The sequence below is a fragment of the Rhinolophus hipposideros genome (assembly GCF_964194185.1).
Source record: "Rhinolophus hipposideros genome assembly, chromosome: 13".
Lineage (NCBI taxonomy): Eukaryota > Metazoa > Chordata > Mammalia > Chiroptera > Rhinolophidae > Rhinolophus > Rhinolophus hipposideros.
Genome location: NC_138059.1, coordinates 866,472 through 892,000, shown reverse-complemented (window position 1 = coordinate 892,000; position 25,529 = coordinate 866,472). Strand labels below are relative to the sequence as shown.

General features: G+C 57.8%; 1 protein-coding gene across 1 annotated transcript in view; it reads right to left on the bottom strand.

Moving 5' to 3' along the window:
- Positions 1-356: 356 nt before the first annotated feature.
- Positions 357-25,529, bottom strand: part of ZC3H3 (zinc finger CCCH-type containing 3) — a 65,711-nt gene continuing 40,538 nt past the window's right edge. Inside the window, exons 5-12 of the mRNA XM_081070202.1 lie at positions 18,914-19,101; positions 14,113-14,155; positions 13,875-14,036; positions 13,708-13,777; positions 11,707-11,838; positions 3,235-3,389; positions 2,326-2,669; positions 357-754 (exon numbers count right to left, since the gene is read on the bottom strand). Coding sequence (XP_080926328.1) covers positions 723-754; positions 2,326-2,669; positions 3,235-3,389; positions 11,707-11,838; positions 13,708-13,777; positions 13,875-14,036; positions 14,113-14,155; positions 18,914-19,101 — 1,126 coding nt within the window. The 3' untranslated portion in view covers positions 357-722. The remainder of the gene's footprint in view (positions 755-2,325; positions 2,670-3,234; positions 3,390-11,706; positions 11,839-13,707; positions 13,778-13,874; positions 14,037-14,112; positions 14,156-18,913; positions 19,102-25,529) is intronic.

Here is a 25,529-nt window from a genome sequence, read left to right as displayed (position 1 = left end):
GCCATGGGGGCCAGGCAGCCCCCGCCCCTCTGAGCCATCTCAAGGAGGCGGGAAGTGAGCCCATGTTCTGCCCAGAGGTGGTGCGGGGCTATGCCTTTGCCCTGCTGGTCCTGTTTAGGTCCAGAGCCAGGTGGGTGGGTGGGTGGACAAAACGGAGGCCACCGGGTGGGAGGTTCTATACCTCCCAGGTTCTGTGGCCAGTGGGGCCTCTCTCCTGGGTGCCTCTCAATCTCTGGCCTCCTGGCGCCCCTGGGCACCCACAGGACCTGTGAGCAGTCTGTGGACAACGTGCTGCCGTCTAAGCTGGTGAGTAGCAGGCTGGGTGGTGGCGTGGCAGGCGTCAGAAAAGCCAAGCTGACACAGGACAGAACCTTTATTGCTGAACACGTGCTCACCAGGGAGGCCAGGCCAGCAGCCTCTCCCTCAGGCATGAGTCGGCCGCTGCCACACCCATAGTGGGCACAGGCCTGCACCCCTCAGGCAGGAAGGTGGGAGCATGTCCTGGGTGGGAGGCTGGGGAGACAGGTAGGTGGGGAGGTGTTGAGACGCAGAGGGGCCTGTGGGAGAGGGTGAGGCCCTGGGCACACACTGGTCAGGGAAGGCTGAGAGCCATGTGGGCAGTGACGGCCCTGCGGCCCCTCCTCTGGGGCGACGGCAGGTGGAGCCTCCTTCCTCTCCAGGGATGAGGGGCTGAGGTAGGCACGGGCTGGCACCCTGGGCCCTCACAGACGGGGCTTGATGTGCAGAGGTCTCCCTGTTCCGAGAAGGGCAGAGGTCAGGCACCAGGAGCCCCCAGCCAGGAACCCCCCTCCCCACCGAAAGCGTCCCGGTCAGGAAGGGGGCTACTAGCAATGGCGGGGAGCAGCTTTGGACAGACCACCCTAGGGTCCAGCCATTGAGTGGGATGCAGGCCTGGTCTGGGTGCCAAAAAGATGGGTGGGGGAACAGTGGGCTGCTGGCTGGGGGTCCCTGGGCAGTGGGGGGAGCCAGAGCAGTCTGTGGGCGGAGCTTCGAACAGCAGGCGCACAGACGCACGCGCTCACACTGCTCACACCGGAGCACACGTGGTAGCCAAGCTGTGCCTCAGAGGGAAAAGCCGGGCGTGTGTGAGCAATTGTCTGGGTGGGGTGGGAGATACCACGGTCCTGTGCAGGGTGCCAGGGCTGTAGCCAGAGGTCAGGAAGGGGCTAGAGGACGGCTCCTGCCCTGTGTGCCCCACACTTGGTGAGTGCCAATGCCTCTCCCTTTGTAGGTAGCCACCTCACAGGCTGGTGTTCCCGCTAACCACAGATGGCCCACCTCTCCTCCTGGGGGCCCTGTGCAGCCGAACCAGAGCCCCGAGTCAGGCCCAGCCAGCCAGGGCCCAGGCCTGTAGTCTTAGCAGGCCCCTGCGCCCACCCCTCCTGCTCTGGGGCCCTCCCAAGCCCACCTCCGCCTACCCCTCCAGCTCCCAGCCCTGGCCTGAGCTGGGAAAGAAGGCTGCCTGCCCGGGGCTCCCAGCCAGGGGAGGTCTCTGCAGTCTCCCTGGGCCTTGCCCAACCTACTTGCCTCCTCTGACTCTGGGGTTGGCAGCCACGTTCCTGACCTTACAAAAAAAATTATAAAAACAGGTGGCTGCCTCAGGGCCCCCACCCTAGTGAGCCACACCCAGGTGGCACGCTGGGGCCCTGGTCCTAGTGGGCAGTGGAAGGCCTGGCCGCAGCGTTGTGCCCCCGAAGGGGGCTGTAAACAGGTGGTGTGGGCCGGGCCCCTCTGTGGCCGCGTTCGAGCGTGCTCAGCGGAGCTGTTAGAGAAGGCTGCAGCAAGCATCTTCCATTAACGTTACGACCGTGAAATATGACAATAAAATGATAGCCGTATGGCGGCAAATTTGCAGCCCGCCGAGCTGCGTGGGGTTTATCGTCACTCAAACGCGCGGAGAGCTGTAAAATGTTTACAGAAAGGGTCGTTTGCAGCCATAAAATCCTCTTTTCTCTCCTAAACAAGGCTGAGTGGAACCATTTACCAAGCCCCAAATGTTCATCGGGAGAGGGCACATCTGTTCTCTCCAGGAGTGTGCGCTGATCTTCCAGAACAAATTAACAGAAATGGGTGCTTTCTAATTAAATCAGCCCTCGGCTGGGGTGGTCCGTGAGGGCGGCCCTGCCCCTGTGGGTGGCAGTTGCACACCTGCCAGCTGGGACAGGGCACAGCAGTGCCCAGACCATACTGGGCTCTCCAGAACCATCCAGGCCACAACTGGAGATTCTAACTCGGTGGGTCTGAGGTGGGCATTGAAAAAGAACCCCTGGCTGTGCTGAGCTGGGCTCCGGGGCAGCTGCCTACCTGCGTCCTTGGTGGGGGTACTCCTGGCGGTCCGGGCCCTGGGCTGGCCTCCTGGGCTCGGTGAGGAGTGCAGGGAGATGAAGGCAGGCAGCTTGGAGAGGCTGCCAGAGCCCGTCAGCACCGAGGTGGCCTCCTCCTGGAGAGACAGTTCCTCCCCGTCCAAGGACAGGGACGGGGGGGAGGGAGAAGAGGGGGAGGACGGGGCGGGGGCCTTCGATGACACGGGACAGGCTGAAGCTGCAGCTAATGCCTGTGGGGAGCAGGGACGGGAGGCTGGGCCAGCAGCCACAGAGGTGGGGGAGCTAGGCGTCTGTCCGGTGGGGCGCTGGGTAGCCGAAGACTTCCTGCAGGAAAGGGAGGGGAGCAGAACAGTGAGGGTGGGCGGCGGATGGGGAGGGGGGCGTCTGGAGGTGCCTGTCCCCACGGCAAGGCTCTGGGCCCGTCCCCACCCCTTGCTGCCGCAGCAGCCATCAGTATCACCATCAGGAGCAAGGCTGGCTCTGGGCCCAAGGACCGCTGGTGCCATCAAGGGGCCGGTGAGCCCTGGCACCACACCGAGCCTGTCCTCACCTTCCCAGCCTGCCCTCTTGGTCCACACGGGGCCCCACACTCACGGGGCAGGTGAGCATGACATGGTCCCCAGTGCTGTGGGCACCTAGGATCGGATCCTGCTCTCCTCTGGGGAGCAGGAGCGAAGCCCCCCGCTATTCTCCATGGGGTGTTCTTGGCTGTGTCCAGCCTGAGATCTGGGGTGCGGCACCTCTGGAGACCATGTGATCCTCAACTTTGGACTGAGGTTTCTTTTTGGGTCTGAAGCCCAAGAACTGGAGGGTCGTCGGGGCTCCCCCAGAGCGGGAGGACTGCTTCCTGAGCACCCGAGTTTCCACACAGCACCCACACCCCCATCACCTGCTCCTGGAGGGTATGTCGCTGGGCTCTGGGGCTGGGGCTGCCCGCCGGCCGAGGCACTTCCGGGTGCGGTGGAGCAGCTGGCACTGGGCGGCCCGGGGGCAGATGCCCCTGCGGGAGAAGTCGGGACACAGCAGCGTGTGCTTCTTCTTGCACTGCAGAGGGAAGGGGCAGCTGGGCACGGCCCTGACTGTGGTGCAACAGCCGGGCCGAGCAGCCCCCCTGGCCCGCCCCCACAGTCCATAGGTGCACCCTGAACAAGCCTAGGGCGAGGCTGGGCCTGGGGTGCTAACCCCTCCTCCTGACCACAGCTCCTCCACTGCAGCGGAAGATGGGGTGGGGTGGTGGAGGGGATGGGGGCCTGGGGGGCACGAGGCCTCGGGGTACCTCACTGGGAGGGGTTCAGGCTTCCAGCCCGGGGGTGTGGCAGGTTGGCTGAGCCACTGCAGGCCTCGTCCACCACACCTGTCACAGTGGCTAATTATACCCACGGGGGGCGTGCCATCCAGCAGGCGCTCGGACCAGAGGCCTCAGCTCCCACCTCCCCTCAGCCCACCTGCCCCTGGGTGGGGGCTGCAGGGCCTTGTTGTGCACCTCCTTCCAGAGGAGGGCGTCCTGTTCTCCTCCACCCCCTGCAGCTGGCTTAGTGGGCAGGACCAGGGAGGAGAGGGCCGGCATGTTGCAAGCCCTCTCATGTGGGACCAGGTGACAGGTGACAAGAGACAAAGACCTGGACGAGAACCATCGCAGTTACTGGACGAGAACCATCGCAGTTAAGTTTAAAACCGGCCACAGTGCTCGCCCAGCTTGGGGATGCGTAGTGGCCTGGGACATACCTCCTCCCAGCCCAGAACCTCCCTCCTGGGCTCGGTCCTCAGAGCTCCCAGCACCGGAACCCAGAGCCTGGCCGAGGACCTCATGGAGCGTGCACGCACCCTCTGAGCAGGATCTGGGTACTGGCCCCATTCTTTTTTGTTTTTTAACTTATTGGGGTGAGAATTGTTAGTAATATTACATAGATTTCAGGTGTACAATTCTGTATTACATCTTCTATAAATCCCATTGTGTGTTCACCACCCAGAGTCAGTTCTCCTTCCATCACCATATATTTGATCCCCCTTACCCTCATCTCCCACCCCCCACCCACCATTCTTGTCCCCACACCTGGCCCCCCGCTGCCATAGAGGGACGAGAAGCCCCTCACACTGGTGCGTGGGAGCAGGCTGGAGCTGTAGGGCCCCTGAACACCACTGAACCCCGTGCCAGCTCATCCTTGTGCGGGGAGCTGCACCCCTCCTGCCCCAAGCAGAAGGCAGGCTCAGGCTTGCTCACTCACCATTCACTCATTCATTCCTCCCACCAGAGCCGAAGGCCCTTTGCACTGGGCCTGGCCAGTGACAGTGTCCTGACACGCAGCAGCCCCATCCTTGTGGGGCCCATGCTGAGAGCACAGACCTGCAGAAACACTGACGTACCAGTGGGGTCTTCTGGGAAAGAGGCTGGTTTGGGTGGGCAGAGGGAACAGGAAGGACCCCTGGGTGGCGAGGGTCCAGCACCGGCCAAGAGCAGACCCACTGCTAGCAGACCCTCCAGCATCCAGCCCCTGGGCGCTGACTGCACACAGATGACCGGGGCGCCTGGGCCTGCACTATTCCATGAGGGGGCCGAACGTCACGGCTGTTCTGAGCCAAGAGGGCAGTGTAGGCGCAACGGGCAGAAAAGGAAGAACGTAAAAGGGCATTTGTGTTTCCTCCTTGATTACATGTTGGAATTTGTGATACACTGGGCAAAATAAAATTTGTTATCACCATTTTTTGTTTGTTTTCACTTTTTAAGGCAGCTACTAGAAACCTTAAAATCCCACGTGGGGTTCATATCTAGCTGACCTACTTACTGGGCAGTGCCCCTGCCACTCAGGCCAGCAAAGACAAGTGGGGAGCCGTGGCCTCTGGTGTCTCCCTACTCTCCACACCCTGGACCAGGGAGGTTACAGAAGAGGCTTGGTGGGGAGTAAGTACGGCACCCCATCCAGAAGTAACAGGGACACCCCTCGTCAGGTGTCAGTGGGGGTCCGAGTGGGGAACGTGGACTTCATCCCCCTTGGTGCCTCCGCCCCCCGCCCGCCTACGGGAGTGGTGTCAAAGGAACCAGCTGAAACAGGTTTAAGTAAGATCCAGATTCTCCGAACAGCCAAAACGTCCAGGTTTCAATAGAAAGTGACTCATCATACCAAGAACAACAAAGAACTCAAACTAAATGGAAAAAAGACAACCAATGTCAACGTGAAACACACGGTGTCGGAGTTACCTGAGAAAGATTTTAAAGTAGCATTATAACTGATTCAACAAGCTATTACAAATAGCCTTGACACAACGAAAACATAGCAAGGCTCATCAAAGAAAAAGGATATAATGGAAATTTCTGAATTGAAAGATTCAATAACTGAAATAAAAAACTCAGGGTATGGGCACAACAGAATGGAGGGTACAGAAGAAAAAATCGGCGAGCTGAAGACAGAACAGAAATTAACCAATCTGAGCAACAGAAAGAAAACAGACTTCAAAAAATGACGGGCACCCCCAGGACCTGTGAGAATACAACAAATGACCCAACATTCATGGACTGAGAGCTGTAGAAGGAGAGGGGAAAGAATGAAAAGAAATTAGGGCTGAAAACATCCCAAATTTGCATAAAAACCTCATAAGCCTACAGATTCAAGAAGTTGAGTGAAACCCAAATAGGAAAAACCAAAGAAATCCACCAAAAATTACACCATATTCAAAGCTAAAGACAAAGAAATAATCCTCAAAGCAGCCAGAGTGAAATGACACTTTGTGGGAGACAAAGTCAAAATGCCAATGAGTTTCTCATTAGACACCATGGATGTTGGAGGAAATGGTGGAACATTTTCAAGGGCTAAAAGGAAAGCACTGTCAACCCAGACTTCTACCGTGTTTCCCCAAAAATAACACCTAGCCGGACAATCAGCTCTAATGCATCTTTTGGAGCAAAAATTAATATAAGATCCAGTATATCATATCATATATCATATCATATCATATTACGATCCGTTCCTATATTATAGTAAAATAAGACCGGGTCTTATATTAATTTTTGCTCCAAAAGATGCATTAGAGCTAATTGTCTGGCTATGTCTTATTTTGGAGGAAACATGATATATTCAGCAAAAATACTCTTCAGGAATGCAGGGGAAGTCAAGACATTCTAGAGGAAGGAAAACGAAGAGAATTTGTCACCAGCAGACCTGCTCTAATAGTGGCTAGAGGCAGTTGTCTAAACAGAAAGGTAATGATAAAAGATAAAACCTTGGAATACCAGGAAGAAAGACCATGCTAACCAAAACATGGGTCAACTAGATATCTTTCCTTCTTTTGAGTTTCCTAATTATGTCTTGATGACTGAAACAAAAATTATCACCATGTCTATTGTGGTTCTAAATGTCTGCAGAGGGAACATTCAGGGCAATTATAAATGGGGGATAGAATAGGGACATAAAGGAAGGTGAGGTTTCTATGTTTCCCTTGAACTGGAAAAGTAACAACGACAGTAGACTGTGAATTAGGTTTTGTTGACTATACTTAGGTTGTGAATATACCATGTAATACCTAGTGCAACCACTGTAAAAGCCATATAAAGATATACACTCAAAACCACTATAGATAAATAAAAAGAAAATTCTAAAAAGTGTTCAAGTAACCCATAGGAAGGCAGAAAAAGTAAAATGGAAATAAAAACCAGAAAGAACAGAAAACAAAAATCAAATTGCAGAATTAAACCCCAATATAGCACCAATTACACTAAAAGTAAATGGCCTAAATACACCAATTAAAAGACAGAGTTTGGCAGATTAAATATCAAAACATGACCCAACTACCTGCTGTCTATAAGAAAGTCACTTCATATATAATGCTACAGATAAGCTGAAATTAAAAGGATGGAAAGAGACAAATCTTGAAAACAGTGAACAAAGGAAAGCAGGAGTGGCTATATTCATACCAGATAAAAAAGAATTAAAAAGAATTAACAGAGACAAAGAGGGACATTTTATATTGACAAAAGAGCAGAGTCAATCCATCAGGAAGACATAGAAATACTAAATTTATATGCATCAAATAAGAGCTATTAAATATGTGAAGTAAAAACTGATAGGTATGAAAGGATTAACAAACACACAATTATAGTTGGAGACTTCAACACCCCTCTCTCAACAATTGAGTGAACAACTAGACAGAAAATCAGCAAGGATATAGAACTCAAAAATGCCTTTAACCAGCAAAATCTAATGCACATTGTGGAACACACATTCTTTTCAAGTGCCCATGGAACATATTCCAAGATTGACCATATCTTGGCCCATAAAACAAACCTCAAAAAATTTAGAAGAATTGAAATCATAAAGAGTGTATTCTTTACCACGATGAACTCAAATTAGAAATCAATGATATAAAGATAACAGGTAAATATCCAAAAACTTGGAAACCAAATAAAAGACTTCCAAATAATCTGTGGGTCAAAGAGGGAATCTCAAGGGAAATTAAGAAGACAGAACTGAATGAAAATACAGCATCTCAAAATCTGTAGGACACTAAACTCATACATAAGAGGAAAAATTTCAAATCAATAATATAAGCTCCCACTTCAAGAACCTAGGGGGAAAGGGCAAAACAAACCCAGAGCAACAGAAAGAAACAATATTAAGAGCAAAAGTCAATAAAATGGAAAAGAGTGAAACAAAGAGTTGGCTCTTTGAAAAGGTTAATAATATTGACAAACCTCTAGCAAAACAGATGAAAAAAGAGAAAAGTCATAAATTTCCAATACAGAAATGAAACAAGGGTCATTTCTTGTCTACAGACCCTGCAGACATCAGAAGGATAATTAGGGAATACTTCAAACAATTCTGCACTCATACATTGAACATCTTAGATAAATTAGACCAATTCCTAGAAACACACAATGTACCAAAACTGACTCAAGAAGAAATAGAAAATCTACGAGATTGAATCAGCTATCAAAAACCTCCCAACAGGGTGGCTGGTTAGCTCAGTTGGTTGGAGCACTATGGTCATAGCACCAGGGTTGCCGGTTCGATCCCCACATGGGCCACTGTGAGCTGCGCCCTCCACAACTAGACTGAAACAACTACTTGACTTGGAGCTGATGGGTCCTGGAAAAACACACTTAAAATAAATTAAAAAACAAAACAAAACCTCCCAACAAAGAAAATCCAGGACCATATGGCTTCACTAGTGAATTCTAGTAAACACGTAAAGAAGAACAAACACCTACTGTTCTCAAATTCTTCCAAAGAACTGAAGAGCCAAAATAATCTAAGGCTAGATGTACCCTGATACCAAAACCAGACAAAGATACTACAAGAAAAGGAAACCACAGATCAATATTCCTTGTGAACACAGATGTAAAAATCCTTAAGAAAATACTAGAAAACTGAATTTAGCAGCATACTGAAAGGATCAGACATCATGACCAAGTCGGAGTTATGCTCAGAATGCACTGATGGTTCAACATCCAAAAATCAATTAATGCAACTGTGGTTCAGTGTGACGACAGACTGACTGACCACTTTCACAGGATGAAGAAAAACAACACATGGTCGTCTCAAATGAGGCAACACTGGGCTGACACGATTCAACCCCTTTTTATGATAAAAACACCCAATCAACGAGGCGTAGAAAGGGAATCTGAACATGATACAGACCGTGTAGGAAAAGTCCACAGCCCAGATGAACGGCGAGAGCCTGAAAGCTTTTTCTCTGAGATGAAGAACAAGACAAGGGTGTCCCTTTTGGCCACTTTTATTCAACACAGTACTGGAAGTTCTGACCAGAGCAATTAGGCAAAAATAAAGAAATTAAAACAGAATAAAAGGCCTCCAAATAAAAAGGAAGAAAATTATCACTGTTAGCAGATGAAGAATCCACAAAAATATTTTTCAGAGCTAATTAATGAATTCAGCAACATTTCAGGATATAAAAGCAACACACAAAAACAATTCGGTGACTGTACACTTGCAATGAACAACCTAAAAAGGAAATTAAAAAACAATTTCATTTATAATAGGAATAAACTTAACCAAGGAGGCAAAAGACGTGTGTGGACACTGGAAACTACTTAACATTGCTCAGAGGGATTAAAGAAGGTCTAACAGAAACACATCCCGTGCTCAGGGATTGGAACACTCGGTGCTGTTAAGACAGCAGTTCTCCCCAAAGTGATCTGCAGACTCCATGCACCCCTACCAGAATCGCACGGCACCCCCAAACAAAAATAGAAAAACCCATCCAAAAAATGCACAGGGACTTGCAAGGAACCCCAAATAGGCAAAACCATCTTGGAAAAGAACAAAGTTTGAAGGAGTCACATTTCCTGATTTCTAAACTTATTATAAAGCTATAGGAGTAAACCCTGGCATAAGGAAAGACACATAGACCAACAACTAGAACAGAGAACCCAAAAATAAACCAATAGATTCTTGACAAAAGTGCCAAGCCAATCAGTGGTGCTGGGGAAATTGGGTATCCACATGCAAAGCCTGTCAAAAGGCTGCCACCCACAGCAGCAGGACTTTTACATAAAAGGAAACCGAGGCCCAGAGGGGTTGGGCACTGGTGTGGGATCACAGCTCGAGTGACAGGGCTGAGGGTGGACTGGGATCTGAGCCCCCACCCCAGGGCTCCCTCTCAAGCCCACTTCCATGTAGCCCGGAAAGCCTCGCTGGAGGAGAGAAGGGGGACGCTTGTGGCCCGGGTGGGTGGGGGCAGGTCCTAGCCAACACCTCGGGGTGAAAAACTGAAGGCCTTCAGCCCGAGGAAGGACAGACAGCATGGGCAAAGTTAACAGGTGGTGACAGACAAGGACATGCTGTCTGTGATTCCGAAACCCAAGAAAGACATCCAGAGGACACAAGCGCTTCTGCAAGGCAGGAGAGGCAGGGGACAGGCACAGCCACGCAGGGGACGCAGGGGACAGAAAAATAAGGAAGTTCTGGGGGACAAAGGAGTGAGGGGCTGGGCTGCAGAGGGGCTTCTGTGTGGACTCCGGGTGGCTGTGGAACATGTGACACATGGGTAACTCCCAGCTCCACAAGGGGAGGGCTGGAGCAGGGACATCCGGCTGCGCACACAGGGAGACGGGAAGAGAAAGTTCTTCCTTAGAGTGCCACTTGGAAACCCAAACGGGACGATGGCATCAGTGTGTGCAGACGACGGGCACAGTGGCTACTCTCTTGCACATATACTGAGCATAAAGGACACCCACAGGGCAGCTCGGTGGGCATCACGTCAAATGACCAAGGGGAGCCCACCACAAGCTGGCTGGGGCACCGCACACCAGGCCGTGTGTTGCCAGTCCCTGGAATCCGACAGCGCAGCCTGCAGGCCTTTCCGGAGGAGATTTAGCCCCAGCCTACACTGCTCCCAAGAAGAGGGACCTGCCTCTTTAGCAAGGTTAACAATTCCGCTTGGTTCGTGGAATATCATGGACTCTCTGGGGCCGTTGGAGGACTCGTGCTCCAGGCGCCAGGTGCCGACTCAGCACTTCCCCATTATTTAGAGAACACAGTTAACCCTCAGCAGCCCGGCTGCTGCTGCGCCTGCCCACCCGATGGTCTGGCCTGCTCAGCGCTTTCCCATCCATAATCACCAGCCGCTATCCATCATGTGACAGCCACACTGAGAGGGGCGCAGTAAGCACTTCCTCTAAGAGAAGAGAACTTAAATATCGCTCTGGTATTTCCCTGAAATTGGAATATTTTACAATCATCGCCCACGGCCTCTGTGGGGGTCCCACCACCCCACAAGGGCACGGGTGTCCTTCAAGGTGACACACCAGCTCCGGTCAGGTCCCCAGGACTCAGCCTGGCAGCCGGAGGGGCTTTACCTACTGCAGAGGGTTGTGGAGCGCTCGTGCTTCCCCTGGGATCCCTGAATTGTGACCCCCCGCAGGCCCTGCACTGACATTTGCTCCCCTTGCCCAAGGCCCAGCTCTGCCGCCCTGGGCGCGTGTAGTGGAAGGCCCATGTCCTCAAATCCACTGGGGGCCCCCAATCCAGCCTGCAGGCCCCTGAGGCAGGGCGGTCATTCACAAGTGTTGGGGACAGGGTGGCAGTGGGCCACCCTGGGTGGTGAGTAGGCTCCATCTTGGGGTGACAGGGACCAAAGAGGCCTGTCCATGGATCCCAACCTGGGACCACCTTGGTCCATGCAGCCCACGTTCTCCGCAGGCCCCCATGGGGACAGGAAGGGGTGACAGGACATCATTAAGGAGGAAGGGGCCAGTTGGCTCAGCTGTCAGGAACTCCCACAGCTGACAAGTGAGACAACAGGCGGCGTTTAGGGTCCCGCACCACCCAGTTCCCCAGTTGCCGGTGCCACCTGGGGGCTGCAAGTGCCAGGGCAGGCACTGAGCAGGCCAGCCTGCCGCACCCCTCACCTTCGCGCCCAGCGGGCAGTAGCCTTTGAGGAAGTCAGTGCAGACCTCGGCCTTCCGGGACACGTAGACGTGGCTGTAGGGACAGTTGCTGTTGCTGCAAACGCCCTTCAGGAAGTAGGAGCACACGGGCATCTGTGGGGAAGGAGCGGTGAGGGCTGGCAGACCCCGCAGCTCCCCCTCCCGTCAGGCACCCCCGCTTTATAGTGGAGACACCAGAACTCCAAGGCAAGAGCCACACAGATCATGGCGGAAGACCCTCAGCAGGGTGCTGCCGCAAGGAAGAAAGGGACTTGGTGCTGACCAATGGGAGGCGCCAAGTGCACCTGTGACCAGGCCAGGTGAGGGCTGCCCACTGCAGTCAGACCCTGGTTTCCGCAGACGGCGAGGTCACCGGGCAGAGCACAGCTGCCCTGCACAGACAGGACAAGGTCACAGAAACAGCGCTGGCTCCTGCCCACACGTGCTGCCACCAGAGTCTGACCCTGCTCTGAGCCGGCCCAGCTTCCAGGCTGCGGGGCCACATGGGATGGGCCAGGTGGGCCTGCAAAATCCCACCGATTTCCTAGCTGCCTGATGGAACAGCAGGGTCTGTAGACTGGAGACCTGACCCGGCTGGTGAAGCGTGGGTCGTGGGCTCGGTGGGCAGGAAGCCACCTGGGAGGAGCCCAATCCTGTGCATTGACCTCAGGCTGGCACTGTGGAGGCCCGGCTGGCAAGGGCCGGCTCCAGCGCAGGCAGCGGGTCCAGGGGAGACCTCATCGGGGACAGGGAGATGTGCCCATCTCCTCCCCATTGGGGGAAATTGACGCCTGTAGGCCAGCAGGAGGGTCTCTGATCTCACCCCCCTGAACCCTGCCCCTCCCACAGGGAATGTACCTGCCAGAAGGGTCACCCCTGTGGTCTCACCCTCCTGGGGCCTTCAGGGTGGGGGCTGTGAGCCGCTGGCCCTCCGCCTCCCTCCTCTGTTGGGCAGCCCCCCGTGGGCTCCTCACTGCACTTTTCCGGAGGGGGGGCGTGAGGAGGCTGAGGAGGAGGGAGAAACTAGAGAAACAAAGGGCGATCTCTGTGCTGGAGTTTATCTTTAATTGTCTTTTAACTGCAGCACGGAGGGGAGAGGGGCCGGCGTCTGCACACAGCGCCTTTAATGCGCTTTTGATCTAAAGCCCAAATTAGCTCTAATAAAAAGGGTAATAAAGCCAACTGCACGCCAAACGGAAGTCCTCCGCCTGTCAGCACGGCCACTATCAAGAGGAAACCGCATTCTCATTTCAATTAACCTTGTTTGCACCCGCCACGTCCGCACAAATAACAATAACGTGAATTCAGGGGCTGGGGGGGCCGTTCTCGTCAGACAGCGCAGCCGGTCGTGCGGCTCCGGAGCTCAGAGCTAATGAACCCGAGACAGACTCGACGTGACTTTCCAAATTGCTCACAGCAGAGTCTGGAGCTCTATGAGGGAGAGAAATGCTGACTCTTTCCAAGTCCCTCAAGGGGAAAGCTGTTGCAGCAGCACTGCCTCTGCCCGTGGGGACTGGGACGGAGATGGGTGCTCAGCTCCTGGGCACCAGCCAGTCCTGACCCCTGACCTCACAGTTCCCAGCCCTGCCCTCTCAGCAGGCGCTGGGACCACAAGCCCTGCCCTGTCTGCCCCCACGGTGGGGGTCTGCGTGATGCGGTCCGCTCACTTCCCTCAGCCCACACAGTTGGGTGCCGTCCTGTCCCCCTGTGCCCAGGGGCCCTGCCCACCAGCCCACAGCTGCCCCTCGCCAGTAGGCGGGAAGGCATGTGGCAGGGGCTGGGGTGGAGGCCTTCCATGTGCCATGTGGACACCCTCCAGGTCAGCTGGGGTAAGAAGCAGCTGAGCGGAACAGCCCCCATGTGGGGACAGAGGGGCGGAGCCTTTGGGCCACACCCCTGCTCCTCAGGGAGAAGTTGGGGGGGACAGGTGCCTGGCAGGGACCTCGGGGGAACATGCTCAGGGAGCCCCAGGCTGGCACTCACCTTCTCCTTGGAGACCTGGTGGGAGAACGGGCAGGTCCCGTCTGTCTTCTTGCACGTGCCCCGGACAAACCTATGTACGCGGAGGAGAGGGTTTGAGGGGAGGGCTGCCGAGATGGGCGGGGCCTCTGTGCACCACCACCAGCCCCCGAGCCCCCACGGGCGGTCACCTGGTGCACACGGCCACCTTCTCGGGATCATGGATGTAGGGGCACTGCTCGCCGCGGTTGCACCTGCCGAAACGGTTGTAGTACATGCAGTACTCCGGCTCCTTCCTGCGCCGCCTCTGCCTGGCCTGTCGGACGATGGCCAGACTGCGCTGCAGGGCCCGGCTGTGGACACACGGACACATGAGGCGCGCGAGGCCCGGGAGCACAGGGCCCCACCCACACAATCCCAGGGACATACCTGGCCAGGGAGCGGCTGCAGCTGCTAGCAGGGTCCAGTCGGCCTGTGGGGAGAAAGACCACAGGCCAGGTCAGCCAGGCCACCCCCATGGGCTCTGCCTGCTCACCTGCTTGGTGCAGGACCCCCTAGAGTCCCCACCCTCAGCTCAGGCACTGCTGCTCCTCCGCTCGGACTGCGTCTCTGCCAGACCCCTTGGGGACATAGTGTTGAGGACAGAGTGGAGCCCCCGCCCTCCGTGCAGGAAGCATCTGTGGGGAGGAGGGCCAGGGCTGAGCGATCAGATCCAACCGCACGGCTCCCCAAGGCCACACAGGCTGCTGACCAGTGGGCTCACCACAAGGCAGGGGGTCCCAGGAACAGTGGGGAGGGGGGGCGTCCTCCTACTTCCCTCTGCCTGGAGCAGAGCCCAGGGATGGGGGACCTGAGTGGGTCCTGAGGATGCCACCTAACTTTGCAGTAGCCAAGAATGGCTTTTCCGTATTTAAAGGGTTGTGACATGGAAACAAAAAAAGAAGCATGTGGCCACGAAGCCTGACATCCTCCTCACGCCAGGCTCTGAGAAAGCAGTGCCCACCGAGGCCCGTGGAGGCCCTGCCAGGCACATCCGGCTCTCGGGGGGCCCCAACAACGCCCACTCCTCATAACAGTGGAGCTGCCTTAGGGCACACTTCAAAATCAAGCACAGAGACCAAGCAAGGCGTCTCTGAGGTCACCAACTGTGGCCAGAGGGAAGCTATTCACCAAGTGGCCAGTGGGGACAGGAAGAGCGCAGGGGACACTCCCCGCCAGGGCAGCTGTGCTCGGGTGGTGCTATCCCCGCCTGCAACCCCTTAGGACCCGGGAGGGCAGGACACAGCGAGCGCCTGCTCAGGACAGCCACCCAGGCTCCCCAGCTCATCACACGCCCATGTCACCCCCCAGACCAGATCCAATTTCCCACAGGCAACTGCTGAAATGGATCTGGTGGTAGGAGGCAGAAGTGACATCACTCAGAAATTCTAGGGACCTGAGGCGATGACAAAGCACCCAGGCTTTAAAGGGACATCCCCAAGCTGCTGGCCCTGAGCTGCCCTATCAGGGCCACATGGGAAGCCTGGGCAGGTACCTGCAGGAGGCCCCACCATCCCCAGGGAGATCTTTCCCAGGGCCTCAGCTCCATCCCATCTCCTGAGCCCCAAACATGGCCTGTGCAAACCCAAACTCCCTTGTCCCCACAGAGTGGGCCTCAGACACCCCTCTTCTACACCCAACAGCTACTGAGCCCTGACTGCCCCTCTGGGCCGGTCCCTCTGCTAGTGTCTGGCCGCTGGAGCTACCCACTGCTGGTGTCTGTCCCTCTCTGAGCTTCAGTCTCAAGTTTAAAGAGGGTGGTTCCAGGACTAAGCAGCGGGACCCCCAACGGGATGGAGTGCCTACGTGGGGGCCAGGCTGGGGGCCCAGGCTGGTTATGGTGCAAGGGGCTGAAGGATGGAGTGAGGGGGCTCAGGGTATGAGCGGCTGGCAGGGAGGCGGTCTTAGGGCCCCAGACCACAGTGGAGTCCTGGTTCCCAGGCTGGGGACACCAGTCCTGAGCGGGCAGTGGGAGCCAGTCCAGGTGGCACGTGGTACCGTACACCTGCCAGCCAGCGGGTGACAGAGTGCAATGTGATAGTGGTGGTGACCACGGTTCCTGGGCTGTCACCCAGGCTGCTGGTGATGGTGACACTCTGGCGCCATCTGCTCCTGCCAGGGCCTGCTGTTATCACGCTGGCCTGTCAGACGTGGCCCCCAAGCCTGGCCTCTAAAGGGGCAGGTGGACTCCCCTTTCCACTTTTCAGTCTTAAAAAGATACTAGCTTGACTCATGGTGGGAGGCTGAGGCACCTTTTCAAATGCTTTGCAGTGTTAAAAAATGCACGCCAAGTAGCTGGCTTGAAAGGAGGAAGGAGGGCTGAGAGGTGCTAAAAAGTTCAGCTGAAACTGGCAACCTGGGAGGAGAGGCAGGAGGGGAGGCGGGAGGGGCGGCAGGAGGGGAGGCACTGAGTCTTCAGAGAACTTGCACTTCCCAAGGATCTTCCCAAAATAGCGCAGCAGCACCACCCCCAAGTCAGCTTCTTCTCTGCCCGTCACCCTGCGGGAGAAGACTGACTCGTCTTGGCTCTGGAGGTGGGGAGCCCCGGAAGGGGCATGAGGGAGGGGGAAGGCAGTGGGTGGGGCCTTGGTGCTGGCTGCAGACGGCTGACAGGGCCCTCTGCGTGTGAGGCTGGCACATCCCGGTCACAGATGAGGCCATGCCGCACACAGACCCGCCTGCTACGTGGCGGACATTAGCAGTAGGGAGGCTGGCCTTGCTCTGGGGCCTGGGGCCAGCCCAGCGAGGTGGCTCTGGCAGATGGACAGGGGCTTCTGCCCACCACAGGGATAGCAGGTTGTTGGGCCAGAGTGGGGCTGAGGTCTGCCCACAAGAAGGCACGGGCCCAACCAGGGGTGGACGTGTCCTGAGAAGCCTGGGCCACCAGGAGGGGCGAGGAGGAGAGGACAGGTCCAAGGAGGGCTGCACTCTGCTGCAGACAGAGCTGCGCTGACACCAGAGGAGAAAATCTCCCTCTTTAATCCCTTCACTAAGTGGGCTGTAGGTCAGTGGGCACTGCCGCAGCGGGGTGGGGGGGGCAGCCCATCCTCCTCAGTCAGGACCTGGCCACACCCAGGGGGTCCAGGCTGCTGTGTGGGCGGGACCTCGGGGGCTCTGATTCTGCCCTGTCCTCCCTGTGGTCTGTGTGCCACGTCCCACCCCGCGGCCCTAGCTGGCCAGCCCTGAGATGGGGAAGGCTAGCCCCAGGACTGCCCCTCAGTGCTCACCAAGGCTGGTCAGCAGGGTGGCAGCTGTAGCCTGCAGGGTGTCCTGGGACCCCGCCCCCAGGCCCATCCCTCTCACTTCTTTCCTGAAGGCTGGAGCCAGGGGAGGAGGGCCAGGAAGTCCAGGAGGGCCTGTGCCCAGGAAGTGGGAAGGGGGATTCTGCAGAGCCCAGCACGTGGAGGGGAGGAGGGGTGGAGGGAAGCGGGCTCAGGTGGCATCGCCCCAGTGAGAGGCAGGTGGCAGGTGGGGCAGCAGGGCCTGTGCTGGGGAGGAAGGCAGAACCCCCCCATAGCTGGCCCCTGCCACTGCCTCTCCTGCTCTGACTGCCCCACCCCACCCTGGCAGCAGTCTGGCTCTCCCCAGGGTTAGACTCAGGGCCCAGTGCCAGGGGTGGGGGCAGCTCTAACATGGCCCCCAGGCTGATGTTTGTGAGGAGGTATAAGTGCAAACCCGCCTCTTCTTCTCAGCCTCTAGGCACCTCTCCTCCCACCATGGACTCCAGGGCATAAGAGGGGACAGAGAAGTGAGAAGAGGTGGTGGGTACAGCCCTTGCCCACGGTCCACACAGCCCACTTGGGCAGCAGGTCCCCAGCCAGCACCGTGATGGCCCAAAACCACATCCGAACCTGGGCCCTTGCACGTGGATGGTACGAGTGCCAGAACGGTCAGTGTCATGTCTGGCCAGGGGGAGTCCCTAGGACCCAGACAATGGAGCTGACGTGGGTGGACGTGGTGGCCCTTGGCAAGCTTGGTGGAGGAAACACCAGCAAACAGGGCATCCTGCGTGCTGGCCAGGGGAGCAGAGCCTGAATCCCAGCAGGTCAGCTGTCGGGGGAGGGCAGCTGGGGTGCTAAGGAGGCCCCAGGAGAGACTGGTGCCAGGGGCCCCCACAAGAGGGTCCCCCCACACGAGGCCGACCGGACACTGCAGGGTGCCTCCCACAAGCCCACCTGGCACACCAGTTTGGCTGGGGCCAGCCCTGTAAAGAGCCTGCTCAGTGGGAGCGGCAGGCGGGGAGGGGCTCTGCTGTACCCAGGAGGCAGTGGGTGGAGGAAGGGTCTGGAACCCAGCCCTCCACTGTGCCAACACCTGCATGGGGCACCACAGACCACGAGCGTGGACACCACGGGCCTTTGAGCTCTGGGGGTGAGAGTCAGGACTGCAGGGAGCGGAGGGGAGACGTCCTGACCCACAGTGGCACGTCCAAGGGGCTGGCCAGCGCTCTGCACCTGCTCCCCTGCACCAGCCCCTGCAGGTGAGCGTGGAGGCTAAGGCAGGAAGGTCCTGGGAGGTCCTATGGGCCAACCCCAGAGGAAGGAATGGGGTAACTGAGGCACACGGGCAGAGAGGAGCCTTGGCCTCCAAGCCCCTAGTGCCTCTCCTGGGGAGCCTAATGCTCCCTGCTGGAGTTGGGCAGCCGAGTGCCCCGAGTCACACAGTCAGAGGCCCTGGGAGCCCAGACAGGCAGGGGCTTTGCGGGCCGCTCAGGCATCTCCTTCCCGCCCCTGTGGGTGTGGGGCGTGGGGCGTGGGGCTGGGGACGGCCAGGCCTCTGCAATCCCACAGTGCCCGCAACCTGGCCCTTTTCTATTTGACAGGAAAGGAAGGGGTGGAATTGGACTGAGACCAAATATTTTTCTAGTTAATTTGTACAATAAGCAAGTCCAAAGCATTTCCTCCTTCTTGGCCTATTTCCCCAGGCGGAGGGGGCACGCAGGGCGGCAGCCGCCACCTCCATACACAGTCAGGAGGCGTTGCCAATGCGATTCCAGCATCACAGCCCCAGGTGTTCGCTCGCTCTCCCGGCCAGCCGTGTTTACCATACATGGCTCATCTCCTTTGTCCAGGAGCAAACACGGAAAATCAGGGGCCACTCAGCCAAGCGAGAGCCTCGCCCCCGGGAGCCTTCTCTGGGGACACAGGTACCCCGGCCGCTGTGTCAGCACTGCAGTGACGGGGAGCCTCACCTGTGCGGAGGACAGGCCTGCTGCCCCCATCGCCACCTGGCCGGCCACAGGTCTTGGAGAGCTTATTGGCCGACACTCGGTAGAGGACTCCTCCAATGCAGCGGTAGCCTTTGTTCCGCCACCGGGGGGAGCCGGCCTGGGCTCTCCCACCCCCGCTGGCAGGGCGCAGGCGGTTCAGCCCAGAGGACCTGCAGACAGGGAAATGCCAATGAGCCCAGCCCCGCGGTCCCATGGTCAGGAGACCCCCACGTCCAGGCATAGGAGGTGGTGCCCCCAACCCTGCCAACCAGGCTGAGACCTCATGAGCCTCTGAAGAGACAAGCTGCCCCCTCCAACAGGCACACCACTGGGACATGACCCCCGACGCCCCCACACTCAGGGCTGCCTGGGTGGCACCAACCAGGGCCCTGTGGTGTCCTGGCCAACCCACTCCCCCAGCTAGCATGTGGGCAGGCAGCCACGGAGACCAAGGGACCAGCCAGCCTCAGGACTCCAGAAGGGCATGGGGCTTCCCCCTCAGAACACACTTCAGCAGCGATTTGTTTATGCAAATTGAGCTTAACTCTAGATTAGCTCAGACTCTGCTCAGAGCACTCATGCTCCTGAGCCCCCCTGCACCCCCTGGCAAAGGCCTGCCAGTTGTCCCCTGTGCACATTGCCTCTACCCAAGGATGTCCCCAGCAGGAGCGGCAGGCATGAGGAGGGTGCCGGCTTGGCCCAGCAGCGCACCTGAAGTGGCAGGGCATGCTCCTGCTGGGGCCTGTCCTGGGGTGGGGGAGGGGCGGCGCACGTGTGCAGGCCCCTACAGCTCTGCGGGCCTCCCCAGGAAGCACATGGACCCCCAACTCCCCCTTGGGCAGCTGCCAAGGGCCAGGGAGGGGCGCCCAGGGTGGGGTATGATGAGTGCTGAGGGCACAGGCGCCCACGGTGGGCTCACAGGCACTGAGGTGCCAGGTAGGGCAGCCATGCTTCAGGCTCGGCTGCCAACCCCACTACTCAGTGCCGGCTGCTGCCCCTCTAGGCCTCAGTATCTCTGTGCTTCTCACCAGCCTGTAGCCTCCGAGGGCCCGTTAGAGAAAGACCGTGTGCAAGCGAGCTGAGCTCGCTGGGGGACCCAAAGCTGCGGTGTAAGTACAAATGCGGGCGGGAAGCGCCCAGGGGGCCGCCCGCCTGAAAGCACTTAACCCAGTTTCCCTTAATTAAAATTCAAGTTCACAAACACCAATCTTGGAGGGAACAAGTCGCACCCTGGGGCCTGGCCACCCGACCCAGGCTGTCCGTGCCCCACAGGCTGCAGCCACCCCACACAGGGCATGTCTGGGCAGCAGGACGGGGTGGTGGGCACCCTCTGGGGGACACAGCAAGACCACCAGACTCTCCTCAGACCTTGGGGCATCTGAGGCCAGGCTAAGGTGTGAGGAGGGAGCAGCTGTGGGACCCATCAGTCCTCGGGGCTGTGGCCACTGTCCTCAGGGTACAGCTTGGCCCTGAGTCCAAACCCACACAGGCTGTGGCCACAGCAGCTGGCTCAGCCTAGAGCCCTCAATGGTCTGACCCCCACCCGCCCCTCATTATGGAGCGGCCGTGACCCCCAGGCTTCCTGCCAGGCTTCCCTTGCTGATAACGGGGCTGCCTCCTGCCAGCAGCAAGAACACGGCTCTAGCTGCCTCTTCCTGTGGGAGGGCCTGGCCTCCAGGACCACCACTCCTACTGCCCAACCCTCCCTTCCCCTCTGTCTATACCACAAGCATGAGGGACAGGTGAGAACCGGACCCTAGGCCCAGCGTCTAGATGCCCCGAGAAGGTGGGAAGGAGGCAGCGATGCCCCGGGAGCCCAGCCTTCAGGATGTGTGCACATGCGCTCCTGGCTGAGTCCAGACAGGGACAGACCACCCCCGGGGCAGCCACACACAGGTGGCCTCCTCAGAAGTCACTGGCGGCTTCAGGGCAGCGAGTCGGCCCCCAGCCTGCCAGGAGCCTCAGCCTGGGCCCAACCCCCCTGCTGGGGCAGGCCACGCCAGCCCCTCAAGCAGAAGCACTGGCTCACAACCTACTGCCGTTTACAATCTGTGTTTACAGCTAAAAGCCCATCTCAAGTGACACTTCTTTTCCAGGACATTGTTGATTACTCCCACGATTACAGTTATGGGTGACAGTCTCCTTCTCCCATCCAAAAGACAGCGTCCCTGGGGTCTGCTGGCAATTACAGGGGACCGTAGGCCACCTGGGAGGGGTAGAGGCCTGTGCACATGCACATGTCAAGGGGTGCAGAGCTCTGGCCCCCGGAAACAGCCCAGGACCCCCAGCCTCCAGGGCACCAGAACTCCTTGGGCACTTAGGTGGGAAAAACTACAGCCCCACGTGGTGCCACGGGGCTGCCTGGAGGAGGTGACGCACCCACAGAACTGGGCAGAGCCAGCCAGGGCCCCGGGAGGAGCCCACCTGGCCACAGGAACAGGCCCAGCCTGCAGGTGTCCCCCTCAACCCCGGCTGATCCCTGACTTTGAACCAGTGGCTGGGTGGGTGTCGGGCGGGTGGGGGCTGGAATGGCGAGCTCAGGGTACACACCCCAAACGCCTGGTAGCTTTCTACTGCCGTGGGTGCCACAGCACTGCAGTAAATTGTTTCCCTAATGGACAGACAGCCTTTGGAAACGAACCATACTGAGAAGAGGGAATAAAATTAATGAGATAATAGCAGGGCCAAGGACCCAGGGAACGCTCCTGCCCTCGCGAAGACGGCCCTGTAATCCCTTTCCTACAACAGGAGCCTTGGATCTAGAGGCTTCTCTGGCCAGCCAGCAGGCCCACACGGCCAGGAAATTTCATTAACGCTGGAAAATAGGAAAAGTATTAAGCGTGTGTAATGAAGGCGGGGCGGAGCGGTGCTTTCAGATGGGCCTTTCTCTCGCCTTTGTAATGGGAGGCGTGAACTCGCCCTTCAAATCCATTTCTAATCCATTTGAAATACTACAGCAAATTATCTTTCCTTCAGCCCGAAAGCGGCCAGCCAATTTACTCCGAATAGAAGTGACAATGCCCCAGGATTTATCGCCATAACCTTGACTACACCAGGGTGAGGGCTGGGCCTCCCCTCACCCTCCCTGGGGGGCACAAAGGACAGGTGGGGGGAGATAACGTTTTAAATGAAAAGCGGTGGTAATGGGGAGAAGACACACAACGCCACAAAAGTAGGTTTCCAGGAAAAGCTGCTCTCTCCAGTCCACTGCATGGCCAGCAGCTGCGGAGTTCCCGGTGTGAGGCCATCCCGGGGCCCCTCTGACCTGCGGCCGAGCGGTAGCCGGGTGTGGAGGGTGACAGTGGGGCCAGTGCAGGCTGGGCCAGTGGAAGATCCTGGGGAAAAGGGACCCAGAGGAGGGTAGGAGGGTCTGGGCAGGACAGAGGGAGGCTGTCCCTGAGAAGAGGGGCCAGTTTGGGTGTGCCCGCTGTGGCAGGCTCCTCACCCTCCCAGGGCTTGGCCGGCCTTCCCTGCTCACCCCAGCTCCCTGCTCCCCGAGCCCTGCGCCACTGCCCACGCAGGTCCATGCAGTCGCAACACTGCACAGGGCACCTCTGCCCACTTCGCAGGCGGCATGGCTAAGATGAACCCACCCGAGGCATCCGCAGCTATGGAGCCTGGCAGCCAGGGCACAGGTGTGCTCACGCCAAGTGGACAGGCCGACTGGCTCCTGAACCCGTGTGCACACAGAGCACACACACCATTCACCTGTGACAGGGCCTGACAAGCACAGCCGCTCCCGAGGTCCGGCCGCCCCCCGGCCCCCCCCCGGTGCTGCACCCGGTGGGCTGCCTCCCCTGCAAGCCAGACCCTGGGGCACATCACATGAAGGCCACGGCAGGCAGACTCAGGGGCAGGATGGCCAGGAGGGGAGGGGGCAGACTTGCCCCAGGGAACCTGAAGTAGCTTGAAGACAGGCAGGTAGGTACCCTGTCTCCTGACCAGGGGCAACCACCTTTAAACACACCCCACCTCGGCCTCTGGCTTGTCCTCTGCTGTCACGGCTGAGGGGACATCAGCTCCCCACTCTGCTTATTCAACCCTGAGGCTTTCCAAGGCCTTTCACAGCACAGTGTGCCCAGCGCCGATGGGGGCCGGGCATACGTCATATGGACTGGAGCGGGACTGGGCATAGACCTTCGTCCTGGGCGAGAAGGTGCTGCTTCTTGCAGTGACGCTCCCTGGGCACAGGGCCATAGGTGGGGAGAGGCAGGGCGGGTGGGGTAGGGTCAGTGTGTGGCTGAGCCGCCCAGGTAGTGGTGCCCAGGCGGGAGGTGGGCAGGCTGGCTGGGAGCAGAGAAAACAACCGGAGAGGCAGTTCTCAGGAAATGGAGCACGACTGCAAAGCTGTGAGGCGAGCGGGGACTGCGCCGTCAGCAGAAGGGCGGCAGGCAGCTCCGCACAGCAAATTCCAAGTAGGTCAGGCCCAGCGCCACCGTGACAGGCTGCACACTGCTTAAGTGCGCTTTCCACAGAATCGCTGACGGGCACCACCTCACACTGCCTGCGAGGGGCCAGCCCCGCCCCCCCTCCGCCCGGGCTGGAGCACAGCTCCCCTCTCAGACACCCCCAGATGGAGGCCAGTGCGGGACAGGCCCCATCACCTCCGGAGTGCCTCCGGCCCCCAGCGCAGTGGGTAGTCTGTAGGGTAGTTCTGGGGGAGGGAACAGAGTTGCTCAGGTGAGCAGGACCAGCAGGGTGGGAGGTAAGGGACAGCCAGATTGCAGGTGTGCCACGCTCCACAGGGGTCTGAGAAGCGGGTCTCAATGGCCAGGGACCCAGCAGACGGTGACGGCCTCACATGACTGTGGCCTCCTGACCTCACAGGACCCTCCTCAAACCACAGACTCGCTCCTTCTGAGTGGGACCCACAGCCAGCTCCTGGGCTGGGGCACTACGCCCGCTAGGGCCTGGCTCCCTGCACCCACCTTCCTGAGGTGAGCAGGTGAGCCTATTGGGGACGTGGGGGCTGTGTGACCTTGGGGGAGAGGTGGGGTGCTGGCAGGTCACCAGAAGCCTTCGTCAGCTGCTGCTCCTTTCCAAGGGGCCCTCGCCATCTCTCCCTGGTGATGAACAGAAATGACTCGGCACCCTAGCCAGCAGGCGTGCTGGTGGACAACACTACTTGTGCTGCGTCCGTTACAAACACTGTGACTCCATCATGAGGGGCTGGGCTATTTCATGTGGTCACATCTATTCAATTGGTATTTCGATCAATGGGTGCATTACAAGCCTTCCCTTTAAGAGCCTAATAAACAACAAGATGGAAAGTAAAATTCTCCATAAAATGACACCTTTAAAAATCCATTTCGGCTGAAGCTAGTGGTGTTTTGTATGTTAGCTGCAAACACAGGTATTATTGGGCCTTAATGGCCCCACTTAGGAGGGCCAAATTCAGCTTCAGGGGCAGAGGGGCTGGGGACCCAGGACTGGGGCAGGGCCCGGTGTCACCCTCCAGGCTGGGCTGTCAGCCCAGGGCCCCCAGTCTGTGACAGCTGGTGCGGGACAGGGCTGCCTCTTCCTATGCTCCCTCTAGAACCGTGTCTGTGCCTGACCCTCATCACTGGGGATGTGGGGGCCCAGCCTGGAGAGCACCCTGCTGAACCCTCCGCTGTAGGGCACAGGGGTCGCTGAGGCCCCATGGGAAAGCCTGGGCGCCCTGACCTCTGGCAGCAGGTGCCTCTTATTGGTTGGGTGACGCGTGTCAGAGCCTGAGCTCTCACACTTGCACTGTCAGCCCAGGTACCTGCCCCTCCCTCACTGGCCCCGGTGCCCACCACTGCTCGGGGTCGGAGGGCCTGGCCTGCACCCCGACTCGTCAGCTCTGTCTGTGCCGTGCCCCTCACCCTCAGCCATGCTGGCCTGTTTCCAGCCTCATGGCCACGGCCACCATCTGCTCTGCTCAAGCCTGCCACTACCTGGAGCAGCACCCCTATGGTGACCCAAAGGATATTCATATCTGTTCGTATGTCATGAAGGTGCCCCAGTCCCCAAAGTGGCCCAGCTGAGGGACGCTGAAGGGCAGTCCACGCCAGGGGTGTGTGACAAAGTGGAAACATAACAAGACCCAGAATGCCACGAGCTGGTCCTCGGGGACCCCACGTTACCACTACCTAAAGAGACTCATAAAGTGAGGGGTTGGTGGGATGTCCGCTCCAGGGATCACAAAGCAAGAGCAGCAGGGCTCCCTGGAATGGGGGTAGTGTCCTCAGTGAGCCAGGGATGGTGGCATCCATGCTAACACAGGGTGGGGCCCATGAACTCAACAGCAAGAGGTCCTGAGAGTCTGAGGGGGTCAGGCAGTTTACTGCAACTGAGCACACAGGAGTATCAATAGCCGTCCTAGGGGCCAACAGCCGGCCAAGGCGGGGACAAGGAAAAGCCACACAAACGTAAACAGAGGGAAACGCCACAGCAGGTGCCCCAGGCCTGCAAAATTCACACAACATCTGCAGCTCCAAAGACAGGAGGCAGGGGCAGCGTGGTCTGTCCTCTCTGGTTCCGTGTGGCAGGTGGACTATGAGAAGAATAAAATGCAGCTTGGCTGGTTGGAGGCTGATTGGCCGGGGAAGGCTGAGAAACTGAGCCAGTATTTCTA